Source organism: Diabrotica undecimpunctata, chromosome 9 (assembly GCF_040954645.1).
Source record: "Diabrotica undecimpunctata isolate CICGRU chromosome 9, icDiaUnde3, whole genome shotgun sequence".
Classification (NCBI taxonomy): Eukaryota; Metazoa; Arthropoda; class Insecta; order Coleoptera; family Chrysomelidae; genus Diabrotica; species Diabrotica undecimpunctata.
The window spans coordinates 108829111-108845056 of record NC_092811.1 but is presented as its reverse complement, the minus strand read 5'-3'; the positions used below and the strand labels follow the sequence as shown (position 1 = coordinate 108845056).

The 15946-nt window shown below is 36.8% G+C and overlaps 1 protein-coding gene across 1 annotated transcript in view; it reads right to left on the bottom strand.

Annotated features, from left to right (window-relative positions):
* LOC140451278 (uncharacterized) overlaps positions 1–15946 on the bottom strand; it is an 862244-nt gene that overhangs the window by 151194 nt on the left and 695104 nt on the right. Inside the window, 7 exon segments of the mRNA XM_072545021.1 lie at positions 1410–3297; positions 3387–6145; positions 6253–7851; positions 7980–8381; positions 8443–8586; positions 9013–10869; positions 11893–13257. Coding sequence (XP_072401122.1) covers positions 1410–3297; positions 3387–6145; positions 6253–7851; positions 7980–8381; positions 8443–8586; positions 9013–10869; positions 11893–13257 — 10014 coding nt within the window.

Below are 15946 nucleotides of genomic sequence, written 5' to 3'. Positions count from 1 at the left end.
AAAAGCGTTAACAAAAGAAGAGGATACAGAATGGGAAACAAAGAAATAAAAATACTCTGTTACGCAGACGACGCAATATTGATAGCCCAAGATGAAGATAGTTTGCAAAGACTGGTCCACAGATTTAACATAAGAGCAAAATAATTTAATATGACAATCTCATCTCAGAAAACTAAAACAATAGTAGTCAGCAAAGAACCAACCAGATGTAAAATAGAAAATGATGGCATCAGTATTGAACAAGTAATGAAAATAAAATACCTGGGAATTACACTGTCTAGCTATGGAGACCTGGACAAAGAGGTGAGAGATCAAGTACAAAAAGCAAATAGACTGGCAGGATGCCTTATTAACACTATATGGCGAAACAGACACATTAACACTGAGATGAAGTCAAGAATTTATAAAGCCAGTGTGAGACCAATAATGACATATGCCTTAGAGACAAGGCCCGACACTTAGCAAAAAAATTGGATTCCAGTGGAGAAAAGCAGAAGACAATAGAAAAGTATCGATTAAGAAATATTTACGAAAATTAAAAAAATATAAAAAGGAAGGACGAATCATAATATATTGCGATGAAACCTATATCTACAGTTCCCATATGGTACCAAAGACGTGGGACGATGACAAAAATAAATGTTTGAAATCTCTAGTGCCCAAGGTAAGACGTACAAACTTTACACAATGGTTCAAAGAAAAATGTATCCCTGATGCTCCAAAAAAGCGTTTTAGTTATAGATAATGCCTCCTACCACAATGTACAGATGGATCCTAGCCCAAATTTTTCGTGGAAAAAAGCAGCTGTGGCTAACGCAACGGGGTATTTAATATGAAACCAATGCTTTTAAGGTCGCAAGTCGAAAACATCCTATAAAAGATATATTGTTGACACGTTTATAGCGGAACATGACATTTTGACATTGCTTTACTACCTTACCACCCGGAGCTGAACCCCATTGAAATAATATGGGCACTAGTAAAGAATGAACTAGCAACCTGTAATGCCTCATTCAAATTAGTTGATGTATGGCATTCAACAGAAGAAAAATTTCACAATCTCACATCTTTTCTTGAGAATGATATAAAAATATCTCGATATCTTCGAAGTATTCAATCCGACAGTGTGACTTTGACTGTTCATTAATAAAATAAGTTGAGGCGATGTTTTTTTTTTTATTTTAAGAAATTTGCGCAGATATTTTCAAGATCATAGCCATTTAGGAAATTCACAAGCTCTGGTATGAAAATTGGGAAATTCCATCTCGATGCTCAAGATATATAACACTATTACAAATAAAGTCGCTACGCTTGAAACGTTTGCATGGAAAAGAGGATTAAAAAATAGAAATATTAGCACATAATGATACGGTAATTAAAGAAAAATAGACATATGATATAATACTTACTATGTGGTAAAGGTTTGCCGTTGAGGAACCATTCAACTTTCATGTTTGGATCACCAACAGGAGCTAACTGACATTCAAATTTAGTAGTTTGCATCTCAACCAAATCAGTTTGATCTTTAATTTGGGTTACAAACCGTGGAGGTTGTCTCTTTTCCACATCATACAAGTCGTCTTCTGTAAGATGGATTTCGGAAGTATACTTTTTAATAGCTGCTTCCATTTGCATAAGAGTTTCAGATTTTTTCATTCCTTTTGGTACTTGGTTCTGTAGGATAATGTTAGGAAGTTTTTTACAAGAGACACTGGCCTTGGTAAAGTCCTCTCCGTAATCATTGACTGCTCTACATACATATTCTCCCGAATCTTCAGCGTATACATACAATATATCAAGAGAAACAAATCCAAGATCAAAGACAGTTCTGTAACGGTGCCCTGAGGGCAATAATTTACCATTTCTATACCACTCGATCCTAAGCTTAGGATCATCTTTTGGTTCAACGGTGCATTCGAAATGAACCGATTCAGATTCTTCAACAGTTGAAGATTCAATTTGTGTGACAAATTTAGGAGGAGAGTAGGTCTTTTCTTTTTCGGGTGCTTGAGAAATTGGACCTTTTTCGAGTTCTTTTAGTTTTTCGGCGCTCATACCAGAAGGAAGTTGACTTTCAGTATCGATACTCTTCTTGGTCTTTGAAGTAACAGTAGCTTTTGTAGTAGCTGTTCCCCATTTGTTAGTAGCTCTACATATGTATTCACCAGCATCTCTGGAATAAGAATAGTCAATATCCAAGGAAATAAAACCAAAATCGTTGATTTGATGGACTCTGGAACCTGTAGCGAATGGTCTGCCATTGTGGAACCAGTCAATTCTCATCGTTGGATCATTTACTGGTTCAACTCTACAATCAAAATGAATTGGTCCACCTTCTGGTACATCAATGTTATCTTTAACTTCCACTGTGAATCTGGGTGGATTAGGTTGTTCTTCTTCAGAGAGTAACTCTTCTTTCTTGTGAAGCATTTCTTCAAGTTTTTGAATGCTTTGTGTACCAGTGCGGAAGTTCGAAGGCAATTGTGGTTCCATTATAATTCCTTGTCTGCCTTTAACCTGTAATTGACAAGAGACAGTAGCTTCACCATGTCTGTTTGTTGCTTTGCAAGTGTATAAGCCGGAGTCTCTTTGATAAACTCCCGATACTTCTAAGATAACGAAACCAAAATCATTGATTGTCTTAATTCTTGAACCAGCCCATAATGGTTTGCCATTGTGGAACCATTCAACCCTCATACTTTGGTCATTAACAGGTATTAATCTGCACTCGAAGTGAGCAAGTCCATTTTCATTTAATACTAAATCAGAAGGAGATGTGATGAATTCTGGAGGTCTGCCTGTATCGTCATCTGGAGTAAGTTGAGATGGAGCAACACCAAGTCCTTCAAGTTCAGCAATTTTATCAATAGTTCCCTCCATACCTTTAGGTAATTGGGATTCAAGAATAATACTTCTTTTACCCGATACCTTCATTGATGCTGTTGTAACAGCCTCACCATATTCATTAATAGCCCTGCAAGAGTATTCTCCCGAATCTTCTGGATAAACGGGCGATATTTCAAGAATAACAAAACCAAAGTCGCAGAAAGTACGGAATCTTGATCCAGTTCTGAGAGGTTTGCCATTCCAGAACCATTCAACTTTGAGTTTAGGATCGTCAGTTGGTGTGAGTCTGGCTTCAAAGTGGGAGTTTTCACCTTCTCTCAGACTATCGATGTTTGATAGTGGAACTGTGAATACGGGAGCTTTTCCAACCCTTGTATCTTCCTTTTCATCTCGTGTTCGTATCATAGCGTCTTCTAGAGTTTGTATTTTCTCTAGACCACCTTCCATGCCCTAAAATCAAAGATATGTTTTAATACAAAAAAATTATAACTTATTCTTTTTCAATAACTTAAGTAATGAAAAAAGTAAAAGAAACTTACCCGCGGGAGTTGCGAGTCCAGGATTAAGTTCGTCTTTGATACGCATTTCAAATTGGCTTTGGTAGAGTCCTGGCCATATTTATTGTAAGCTCTGCATTCATATTCTCCTGAGTTTTCTTCATAACAGTAAAGAATATCAAGAATAACAATACCGAAATCATGGAAGGTGCGGTATCTATGGCCGTGGGGTAGTTTTTTACCATTATAATACCATTCGACTACCAAGTCTGGATCTGTAACTGGTGTAAGTCGGGCTTCAAAGTGAGCGCTCTGCCCTTCAACAAGTTTTGTGACATCTTGAATATGTGTGATGAATTTAGGAGGTTCAGTAACAGGAGTTGATGGGGCTTGAGCATGTTGACCTTGCATGCTTTCTAATTCTCTAATCTTAGCTAAAGATTCTGGTTGAAGACTGTCTGTAAATACTCCACCTCTTCCATGTGCAGCAATTGTAGCTTTAGTAAAGTCCTCACCGTATTTGTTATAAGCTCTGCAGACATATTCTCCTGAATCGTGATTTTGAATATACGAGATATCCATAACAACAAAACCGAAATCGGACACAGATTTTATTCTGTTCTTATCTAAAATTGGTTGTCCGTTGTGGTACCATTCAACTTTAAGATCTGGGTCGTTTACTGGAATTAAAGTACATTCGAAATGAGCAGATTGTCCATCTTTAAGACCAACAATATCTTTAATGTGAGTAGTAAACTTAGGTGGCTGACCACCAGTTTTTTCAGTGCATTGTAAAGTAACGCTTTGCTCAGCTCTTCCCCACTTGTTGGTTGCAACACAGGTATAAGTTCCAGAATCTTCAATCTTAGTACCTAAAATTTCTAATACTACCATTCCAAAGGCATGTACTGTTCTGAATCTATGGGAAGCTTCTATGGTCTTTCCATTATAGAACCATTCTACAGTCATAGTCTGGTCACCTACTGGAGTCAAACCAGCTTCAAAGTGAGCAATTTCTCCCTCTTTGACATTATTAAGAGGAGTAAATTCGGAAGTAAAGACAGGTGCGTGTCCTTCATCGGATTCTGCTTGTGGTAGGTCGGGTCTGTGCAAAGAATCTTCCAAATCTTGGATCTTTTCAAGACCTTCTTGTCCTTTAGGATGTTGAGTTCTTTCTATGAGATTTGATTTACTAGTGCAGTAAATTGTTGTAGACGTAAAAGCTTCTCCAGATTTGTTGGAAGCTTTACAAGTATAAATACCTTGATCTCTTTCATATACGTCAGTGACATCTAATGTTACGAAACCAAAATCTTGGGTAAATTTGAATCTGCTACCATGATCAATAGATTTTCCGTTAAAGAACCATTCGATTTTCATGTTAGGATCTTCTTTTGGTTCTACGGTGCCTTCCAAATGCAATGGTTGTCCTTCTGCTAAATGGAATTCGGGATTTAGTGGTATTATCCATACAGGTTTACCGTAATCTTTTTCAGGTGCAGAAGTTTGTCTCCTGTATTTACCAGCAATTGCGTCTTCTACATCTTCGATGGCCTCTAATCCAGCTTTACCTTGAGGATGTTGTGTATCTAGATATATATTTTGTTTAGCAATGCAACGTAATGATCCAGAAGTTGTTGCAGATCCCTTGCTGTTGGTTGCCTTGCAAGTGTATATTCCAGAATCTGACTCATAAGCATATGTGATATCTAAAGCAACATATCCAAAGTCATAGGTTGACTTATATTTGGAACCAGTAGGTAAAGGTTTGCCATTAACGAACCATTCTATTTTAAGAGTGGGATCTTTAGATGGTTCTACGTTACATTCGAAGTGAACATTATCTCCTTCCATGCATTCTACATTATTAAGATGAGTAATAAATATGGGTAGTTCATACACTGGTTCAGGAGTATCTTTCTTGACGTCTGATGGTCTTTCAAGAGCTTCAAGTTTAGGTATAGCATCTGGATGAAGAGTTTGTCCCAACAACCAATGCCTGTCTTCAATCTTTAGGGAACATGTAGATATTGCTTCTCCAAGTTTGTTAGTTGCTTTGCAAGTATAAATTGCAGAGTCATCTTCTCTCAAACCGTTGATAGATAAAGTTACCAATCCAAAGTCAAAAGTACTACGTAGTCTGGTACCAGTAGCAAGAGAAATACCATTTTTGAACCATTCAATGCGAAGATTAGGATCTGCTCTGGGTTCTACTTGAGCTTCAAGGTAAACATGTTGCCCTTCTACCAATTTATCGTAGCTCTTTAAGTGTGTAGTAAAAACTGGTGGTTGTTGTGGTGTAGTGTCAACAAACATTTGAGGAACTTTGTTCATTTCAGCTTCTTTAAGTTGAATCTTCTGCCAAGCATCAGGTTGTAATGGCTCACCAACAATACTGGATTTGGGTTTCACTTTCATAGATATAGAAGAAACAGCTTCTCCTGATTTGTTGATAGCTTTACACATATATACTCCTGAATCCTCTTTAACGGTGGACATAATGTCTAATGTAACAAATCCGAAGTCGTGGGTTACTTTAAATCTTGAACCAAGTTTGAGTTCTACTCCATTAACATACCACTCGAATTTTAAATCAGGATCACCAACTGGTACAACTCTGGCTTCAAAGTGTGCATGTTGGCCTTCCCAAAGTTCGGTTGGTCCAGTCAGGAGTTGTGTAAAGATTGGTTTTTCAAATTGACGATCAGGCTCATCTGGTCTGGAAGCCAATGGCTGTTCAAGCTGAGCAATTCTTCTCTGAGCTTCGGGATGTTGGGTATCCAATAGGATGCTGGCTTCAGCTGTAAAACAAATATTTGAAAATTAATTTATGGTTTTGGAAGCTAAATCAGAAAAATAAATATTATAGTTTTTTTGCTGGTATTAGGCAGATTACAAAAATACTTACTTCTAATTTTCATAGATGCAGTCGTAACAGCTTCTCCAAGTGGATTAGTAGCTCTGCAAATGTAAACGCCTTCATCTTCGGCTCTAACATGAGAAATATCCAAAGACACGAAACCAAAATCGTGTATTTTGGTAATACGAGAGCTATCTTCCAAAGGTTTCTCATTTCTGAACCATTCCACTTTAAGAGTTGGATCACCAACAGGAATTAATCTGCATTCAAAGTGTGCTGTTTGACCCTCCTTGATAAAGTCAATGTTTTGAAGAGGTTGGGTGAATACAGGTCTCTGTCTAGTAGCAGGTTCATCTACATCTGGTCGCTTGTAAGGTTGGTGTTCTTCAAGCTGTCTTATTTTGTCTAAACCTTCAGGTCTTTGTGACTCGAGAATGATATTGCTCTTTGCAATAACTTTCAGATTTATGGAAGAAACGCATTGTCCTAAGTTATTAATGGCTTTTACGGAGTATTCTCCTGCATCTTCTGGAACTGCGTGTCCAATGTCTAAAGCTATGTAGCCAAAGTCGAATGTAATGTGGAATCTAGAAGCTGATGGTAATGGCTTGCCATTGTGATAGAATTCTATTCTTAAGTTAGGATCGTGGATAGGCTGAACCTGCGCTTCAAAGTGAGCTGTTTGGCCTTCGTAAATTTCGGTGGTTCCTCTTAATTCAGTGACAAACATAGGTGGAGTTGGAGCTGGTTCTTCAATTTCAAGGCGTGCATGATGACCTTGTGCTTCCAATTCTCTTATCTTCTCAAGACCTTCTGGATGTTGAGTATCGAAAATAATACTCTTTCTGCTACCGCATTTGATAGTACAGGTGTTAACAGCTTCACCAACTAAGTTGGTAGCTTTGCACATGTATGTTCCACTATCTTCGGCGTACGTATATAAGACATCAAGAGCTACATATCCGAAGTCATGAGTTGTTCTGAACCTATGACCAGCACGTAATTTAACACCATTGACGTACCATTCAATTTTCAAGTTCGGATCATTAACAGGTTCTACTCTGCATTCTAAATGAGCGTGTTCTCCTTCTTTAAGATTTTCTAAATTAACTAATGGAGTAAGGAAAACTGGTTTTTGTGGAACGGCTTCAATTTCCTCCTTTTTAGGTCTTTCATAACTTTCAAGTTGTCTGATCTTGGAGAGACGTTGTTCATCAAGAGTATCTAAGTATAATCCAGATTTAGCTACCACTGAAATACCAGCTGTGGTAACAGCTTCACCAACAGCATTTCTTGCTCTACACATGTATGTACCGGTATCTTCGGCATAAGCGTAGAGAATGTCTAGAGCTACATAACCAAAGTCATAAGTTGTTTTGAATCTGTGACCGGTTTGAATGGGCCGTCCGTTACAGAACCATTCTACTCTCATTGTTGGATCATTAACTGGTGTAAGCGTGGCTTCCAAATGAGCTGTAGCTCCTTCGGGTAGATTTTCAATGGTTTTGAGTCCTCTTCCAAATTGTGGTTTTTCTAAAACGATAGCGTCTTCGTGTGATACACGTTTGTATCTTGAATCGTCTTCCAAATGTTGGATCTTCTGAAGAGCTCCTTGATGTTGAGTATCTCTTATGATGGAAGATTTTGCTAAAAAAGTAATATAATAGTATTAGTTATTTTTTTAAGTATTATAAAGTACATTTTTTTAGTAACAATTTTTAAAATTTCAGTTCCCTATTTAAGTTTCTCTGTATTTTAAAATATGAAACACTTACATTTTACGGTAGTTACAACGGACGATGTAGCTTGTCCAAGTCGGTTTGTGGCTCTGCAGGTATATTCACCAGAATCTTCAGCATACGCAGTAAGAATGTCAAGACTGGCGAAACCAAAGTCATAAGCAGTTCTGAATCTGTGACCAGTTGTTAGTGGTTTGCCGTTGTGGAACCATTCAACTTTAAGGTTGGAATCCATGTATGGTTCAATACGACATTCATAATGGGCACTTTGACCTTCAAATAGTTCAGCAGGTCCATTGAGTTTAGTCGTAAATACAGGTGCTGAAGTTATAGTTATTTCTTCTTCTTCACGACGTTGGTATCTGCTAGAGTCTTCCAATTGTCTAAGTTTATTAAGTGCGCCTTCGTGTTGGGATTCAAGTTGAAGGGATGCTTTGGCTAAAAGAAAAACATTTATTTGAGATATATCTCTTTGGTGCTTTTACTTTCAAAAACTTACATTGAACAAACAATGTAGCTGATGTTACTGCTTCACCTAAGTCGTTGACTGCTCTGCAGGTATATGTACTAGAATCTTCTGGATTGACATACTTCATATTTAGTGCTACATATCCAAAGTCGTGCATGGTTGTCAAGCGATTAGCTAAAAAATTTAAAAAATATTATGAGTCAACTCTACGAGTTAATTTTTAAGTAAATTATTTAAACTTTTTCTAAAATCATACACTGGAGAATGAAAAAGTTAAAAGTAAAAGGGGAAGAACACAGTTTAAGTATGAAACTACATATTAGTGATGATATGACTGTGTAAATAAAGCTTTTGATAATGCAATACGCCGATGATTAACATAATTATTTATGTAAACAAATACATAATATCTGCATAAAAAAAAAAGATTTTTCCAAGTATACAAATACCTCAATTAAAATATCTCAATTGCGGTACCATATAAAGTTCCAAGTGGTTAAGTAGAATCTTTATCATTTATCTTTATAGAAGGAAATCAGTGAGGAAAATACACCTTTTTAAATAAATTTGATAAAAATGAACCAATTTTTATATACTTACAGGCTTGTATTGGCACTCCATTGCGTAGCCATTCAACTTTCAATCGGGGATCTCCAACAGGAATAAGTCTGGCTTCAAAGTGAGCTGCTTGATTTTCTGCTACTCTCAAGTCTTTTATTGGCATTGTAAAGCAAGGAGCTTGGCTAACTGTTTCTTCTTGTACGGTCTTTCGTTGGTACCTGGAAGAATCTTCAAGTTCAGTGATGCGTTCCATGGCTCCTTCATGGACTGATTCCAAATAAATTGATTTTTTGGTTTGTACATTGCAAATGGCTGATGTTACGGCTTCGCCCAAAGCGTTGGTGGCTCTGCATGTATAAGTACCAGAATCTTCTGGGTAAGTGTAGAGGATATCCAGAGCAACAAAACCGAAATTATTAGTTTCGGTAAACCTAGAACCAGATTTAAGAGGTCTGCCGTTATGGAACCATTCTACTCTCATAGTTGGGTCAGATACTGGAATTAATCTGCATTCAAAGTGAGCCCTTTGGCCTTCCTTAATGTCAATGCTTTTAAGAGACGTCGTAAATATTGGAGCTTGAGAAGTAAACTCTTCTACTTGCTCCTTTCTTTGGTATCTAGACCGGTCTTCCAAATGTTGTATTTGTTGTAGACCAGTTTCGTTCTGAGTCGAGGTGATGATTTGGCCAGATGGTCTGCAACGTAAGGCACAGTTAACTTCGTCGGTACCTACCAAATTAGTTGCCCGGCAAGTGTAAGTTCCTGAATCTTCTGAAATTAAATCTACGATATCAAGAGCTACATAACCGAAATCGTGAATTGGTCTAAACCTGTGTCCGACTGTAACTGGGCGACCATTCTTATACCATTCTACTTTAAGATTTGGATCGGTGACAGGCTCAATTTTGCATTCAAAATGAGCATGCTTACCTTCTGTCATACTTTCTAAGTTCTTTGGTTTTGTAATGAACTTTGGTTTGACGGTAACTTGTTCGTCAACAAATTCAGTTCTCTTGTATCTTGAGGAATCTTCCAAGTACTGAATTTTTTCAAGACCAGCGGGATGCTGACTCTCGAACAATAAGTCCTTCTTTGCGATTACTTTAACCGAACACGATGTAACTGCTTCTCCCAATTGGTTCCTTGCTTGGCAAGTATAAACACCAGAATCCACTGGGTAGACACTAAGTAAATCAAGTGCTACGTAGTCAAAATCATAAGCAGGTCTGAAACGATGTCCAGTTTTAACTGGTACTCCGTTAACAAACCACTCGACTCTCATAGTCGGGTCTCCAACAGGTTGAAGACGGCATTCCATATGTACGTTAGTACCTTCTACGGTTTCGATATTGTGAAGAGATCTGGTAAATTGGGGAGCTTGTAATACAGTTACGTCTTCAGCTATGTGTTTACGATAACGTGAAGAGTCTTCCAAGTGTTGAATTTGTTCTAGAGATTGCTCGTGTTGAGTCTCAGTAATAATGTCATTTCTAGAAATTACTCTAACGCACGATGATGTATGTGCAGATCCTAATTGGTTAACTGCACGAACAGTATATTCTCCGGAATCCGAAGCATTAGCGTGGATGATATCTAGAGCAACGAATCCAAAATCGTTGTATGTTCTGAAACGCGAACCGACAGTTACTGGTCTTCCGTTACAGTACCATTCGACTCTCATAGTAGGATCACCCATAGGTTCCAAACGGCATTCTAAATGGATATTTTTTCCTTCTGATACTGGTTGTGGATCAGAAAGAGGTACTACGAAGACTGGCTTCGATTTGCAAAGCTCTTCAATGTGATATTGCGGTTCGACAAATTTGGATTCTTCTATATGTTTGGTTTTATCGTATGCACCTCGGTGCATGCTTCTGGTGTCAATGCTGGCACGTGCTAAAAAGAAAATAATTATTATTAATGAAGAAAATGAAATATGTACACTAGTAACATTATATCTTAAGTTATATATTTTTGAGTTATCTATTGGACCATATCGGATCTTCCAAAAAAGATTTTAACACGTAGAGAAACGGTAATAAAACAGAGGTAAAACAAAAAATAGAAGTTAAAAAAACCATGAAGTTAAAGAACTACTGACAACATTATTAATTAAATCATATTATCTCGAAATGGCTAGTGAGATGAAATGAGAAAATTTAGCTGCAAGCTGAATAACATATGAAGCGTGTCAAATTACTAGTGTTTCGTCAGAGTATTACAAATTATGTCATATATATGGCTTAACCCTTATTTAAACAATTTCAAAAACAAATAAATAATATACACACAGCAAACATTAACTCAATCCACACACGCCGAAACCCAAAATACACATACACACGCTCAAACCCTAAATACACATACACTCATACAGCTCTACACCATGCTCAATCAGCAAATCACTAGACAGCCCTAACACAACTGACTCATCATACAATGAGATTTGAGCTGCCACTACTGCGCTTCCCAATCCCGAAATATAACATCCATGTGCTCTTGGCTACCGTATCTGATAGCATATCTTTCGGATAGGTCCAAATCACCCTCCAATTAAAGTGAATAGGCAACCTGTTGCTATGGGAGAATTCGACGTGACTTGATACAAGTGCCTTGAACCATAGCAATATAAAGGAACTATTGGGTGTTGGAAGAAAGCTTATATATACGGAGTAAATCTGCCGAAATCGGGAGGACTCCCGAGATAATCAATATAAGATGTACAATAAGCTGTAATTACGACTTTCTTTAACAGACCGCTTCCAGAGAAGAAAAAAATTAATAGAAGAGCTGATGCATGGTGTAATGAAATATGTAGTAACTTCGTAGTACTTGTTGTTGTAGTTACAAGGTTACTTAAATTCCTCATATAATACAGTTAAAATTAAAGAATAAAAGTTTTGAGTAAATGATACTTACTTTCTACAACCATGCTTGCTGAAAGTTGGGCTTCTCCCAAGGCATTTCTTGCAACAACTGTGTAGGTTCCAGCATCTTCCTCTCTTACACTCAAAATATCCAAAGCAACGTATCCAAAATCGTGATATGTTTGTATTCTGTTGGCTGGTTGAATTGGTTTACCGTTGAAGTACCATTCAATTTTAAGTGTAATGTCACTTTGGGGTTCCACTCTAGCTTCAAAGTGACCCCGTTGGCCTTCAACGATTTTATTTGTTCCTTTCAATGGTCCCAAAAACCTTGGTTTTTGTGTAACTTGTACTTCCTCTTTGGAAGTTCGGTTATATCGACTAGAGTCTTCCAGATGTTGGATCTTCTCCAAACCACCTGGGTGTTGTGAATCAAAGCTAATATCTTTTTTACTGACTACACTGAGTTGTGCAGTGGTAGTAGCCTGTCCCATAGCATTAGACGCACGGCAAATGTAGTGGCCGACATCATGAATGGTAACGTCTTTGATTGTCAGTGCTACATAGCCAAAATTAAAGAAGCTAGTAATTCTTGAACTAGCTTCCAAAGGACGGTTGTCTTTGAACCATTCGACTTTTAGGGTAGAGTCTCCAACTGGTTCTAAACGAGCTTCAAAATGAGCAAAACCTCCTTCGCGTATCTCATTCTGGTCTTTAATAGGTGTCTTAAACACAGGAGGCTGAGTACTTTCAGGTGATTCCAAAATATATTTTTGGTTTTGCTGTTGTTGATATGCTTCGAGTCTTTCGACTTCTTCAATGTACTTTTGCTGTTCGGGAATACCCAAATCGGCTGTAACTGAAGATCTTGCGTAAACTCTAATATTAGCTGTACTGATAGCTTCTCCTAAATGGTTTACAGCTCGCACAGTATACGATCCTGCATCTTCGGCCCGTAGGTGCATGATGTTGAGAGAAACGTAACCGAAGTTGAAGATGGTGGTGATTCGTGAACTGGCGGTAATAGGTCGGCCATCTTTGTACCACTCCACTTTCATCGTTGGATCACTTACAGGGGTCAATTGAGCCTCGAAATGAGCATTGCGACCTTCTTGCAATTCTCCAAGATCCTGGAGTGGACGGATGAAATGAGGCTTCTGGTTTGTTCGTTCTTCTAAACTGTCAGTTCTTTGGTATTTAGAATAATCCTCTAAGTGCTGAATATATTGTAAGCTATCAGGGTGCTGACTACTTTGTTCAATCGAAGTTCTAGGGTTAATGCTAAGCAAGGCGCGGGATTCTACGCATCCCGTTGCACTGGTTACACGACAAACATATTCGCCGCTGTCGTTCATTATTAAGCTAAGTATATCTAAAGCAATAAATCCAAAGCGGAATATTGATGTAGTTCTAGAACCTGAAAAAAAAAAAAAACAAAACATATTAATACGAGTTTATTTAAAAATAAAAATGTATCCGATTGCAAAAAGGCTATTGTATTTTGTCCGTCAAATATAGTATTATGTTTTAACGTTTGTTATAAAACATTCCACAAAAAATTGGATTCCTGTGAATCATTTACAATTAATCAAAAAACTCAAAAAACTAAAAAATCAAAAAACTTAATTATTATATTTATCTGACACCCTTAATGGTTCCCAATTCTTGTTTTCTTCTTTCTGTACACTGCTCAATTATCGTGTGTTTTCTATCAAATTGACTATACTAATTTTGTTGATGGTAGATCGAAAAAGGGATGCAGAGGATTTGTTAAATCATTCTCTCAGGTTTCTAAGCCATGACGTTCTTCTTTGACTTAGCCATCTTCTTCCGTCTATCTTGTTTTCTATTATTGAAGTTTATTATCGTTGGGTGGCGCATAACATGGACACATTGGCACTTAAGTGCAAAATTCGAAGAAATATTTTTAAAACATGTCTCATCATCATCAAGCTGATGGTTCGGTAGTCACTACATTTTTTCCTGTTTGCTTTTTTAGATATTGTCACAAAAGTCGACAACAGCCAATCCGTTGGTATATATCCAGTTTTATATCGTTCATTCGTTTACTGAACTTTCAAAGAGCTTTATTATTTCACTCGGTATTTCATCCGGCCCCGTCGCCTTTCTGATCTTTGCTAATCTTATTGCTCGTTCAGTTTCGTCCATAGTTATGTCAGGTACTGTCACTACTTCTTTAATTTCAAGATCAAGCCTTTCATCATTAACCTATTCTTTGAAATAGTTCTCCTTTTCATTTCTATTACCCAGTCCAAAATCTCCAACAATGTTACTTTGTCTGCCTTTTCCTATCCTAGGATTAAGGTCACCCATCAGAATGGTGAGATCTTAAGTTTTGAGTTGGTTAGTATCAGTTTTTACATCTGCGTATAACTTTTCAAGTTCTTCTAGTTCACCTTCCACTGCCGGTGCATACACTTTGTCGTGGACATTTTTGTCCGATATAAAAATATATTGATGTTCATATATTTATCATTATTGTTAAAGTGGCGCTTTTCACTGCATCCTAATGAAAAACAAACTAGTTTTAGAGTTTTTGACCATAAACAATTTTCCCTTCACGACATTCTCCACGGTCTACAGCTGGCTTTTTCCTTTACAACTCTTTAAGTTGATAGACTAGACTATTCCAATATAAGAATTTCATGAAGTTTAATAGCGAATCACCAGTCAGTAAATCTACAACTGGTTCCAAAAAAAAACTGATACGACTCTTATTAAGATTTGATTATTTTGAGCAGTGTATTTGATCGGTCTGACATTATATTTATTATGGCAGACAAATAATGAAATAAACACACAAACAACAAACAATTGATTACATATGTTAATTCATAAATTGTAATAATTATTAAGGTCTAAATTTTGATATTATATTGAATTCCTGCATTTTATAAAGAGTATATACTTAAATGATAGTTTTTACATAAAATAGGGTTGTTGTTATTATTTTTATTACTATTAAGGAATAAAACAAACGTCATCTCAACAATATATTAAAGCAGGAATTGTAACCAAATTTAAAGATAACTGGGTACTATCAGAGGCAGCAAAACATTTTAACATAAGCGGATCCACAGTTTTTCTATTAATAAAAAATTGAGGGAACAAGAAACCCTCGAAAGAAAGCGAGGGTCCGGAAGACCAAAACTATACTAAATTTAGGTATGTAAAAATAAAATTAATATTTTGTAATGTCTCCATCAGCATTGATAACAGCCAGTGGTGGATCCAGAAATTTTTGTCGGGGGGCCTCATGGGCCTTGAGAGTGATTTTGATATAGGATTTAGATATTTGTACCTTTCAGTGGCTGATCCCAGAAAAAGATTTTGATATAGACTTTATATTTTTGCACCTTTACGATTGATATGATTTGTGCCTCATATAAGGGAACCATTTTCTCAAGAATTATTTTAAGCGATATATTAAACCAATGAGAAGTTGTTAAAACCCAAATACTCTACGGGTGCAAAGAATCGTACAACATTAAGGGGTCTTAACTTAAACAAAAAAAAAATAAAAAAAACCCACATAATTTTATAAAATGTATTCTTTTCGCCTATCCGATTTAGCAAATCGCTTTATGATTGCATTAACATCTAGAGAAATTTCAGGATGCACATTGATGAGTGCTAAATCAGTTAACCTTTCCTCCGAAGTTCTATTCCGAAGCCAAGTCTTTAGACGCTTAATCGTAGAAAAACTACGCTCTGCTGTTGCTGCACTGACTGGCAGTGTAATTAATATTTGCAGAAATGTTCTGATATTTGGAAACATATGAATATCGCAGTTTTCTAATACTTCTAAAATAGAATCAGGAAGCTTTTCATTATTTTGCACGACTCTTTTCCACTTTTGAATCCACAGTGAAAACTCTTGTTCTACTGTGGAATATGCAGTAGATGGTCCAATAATATCCAATAATAATAAAGTCGTTCTTCTAAATCAGGTAAGATATTGTCTAAAAGGGGTAAATAAATAGATCTTCAGAAATATTCTTCGCAAGAGTTAGCAGGTTGGTTTTGACGACATGTTTGTTTGTTCAGTTATTTCCTTTACTTCATAGTAAAGTTTGCCAAAAACA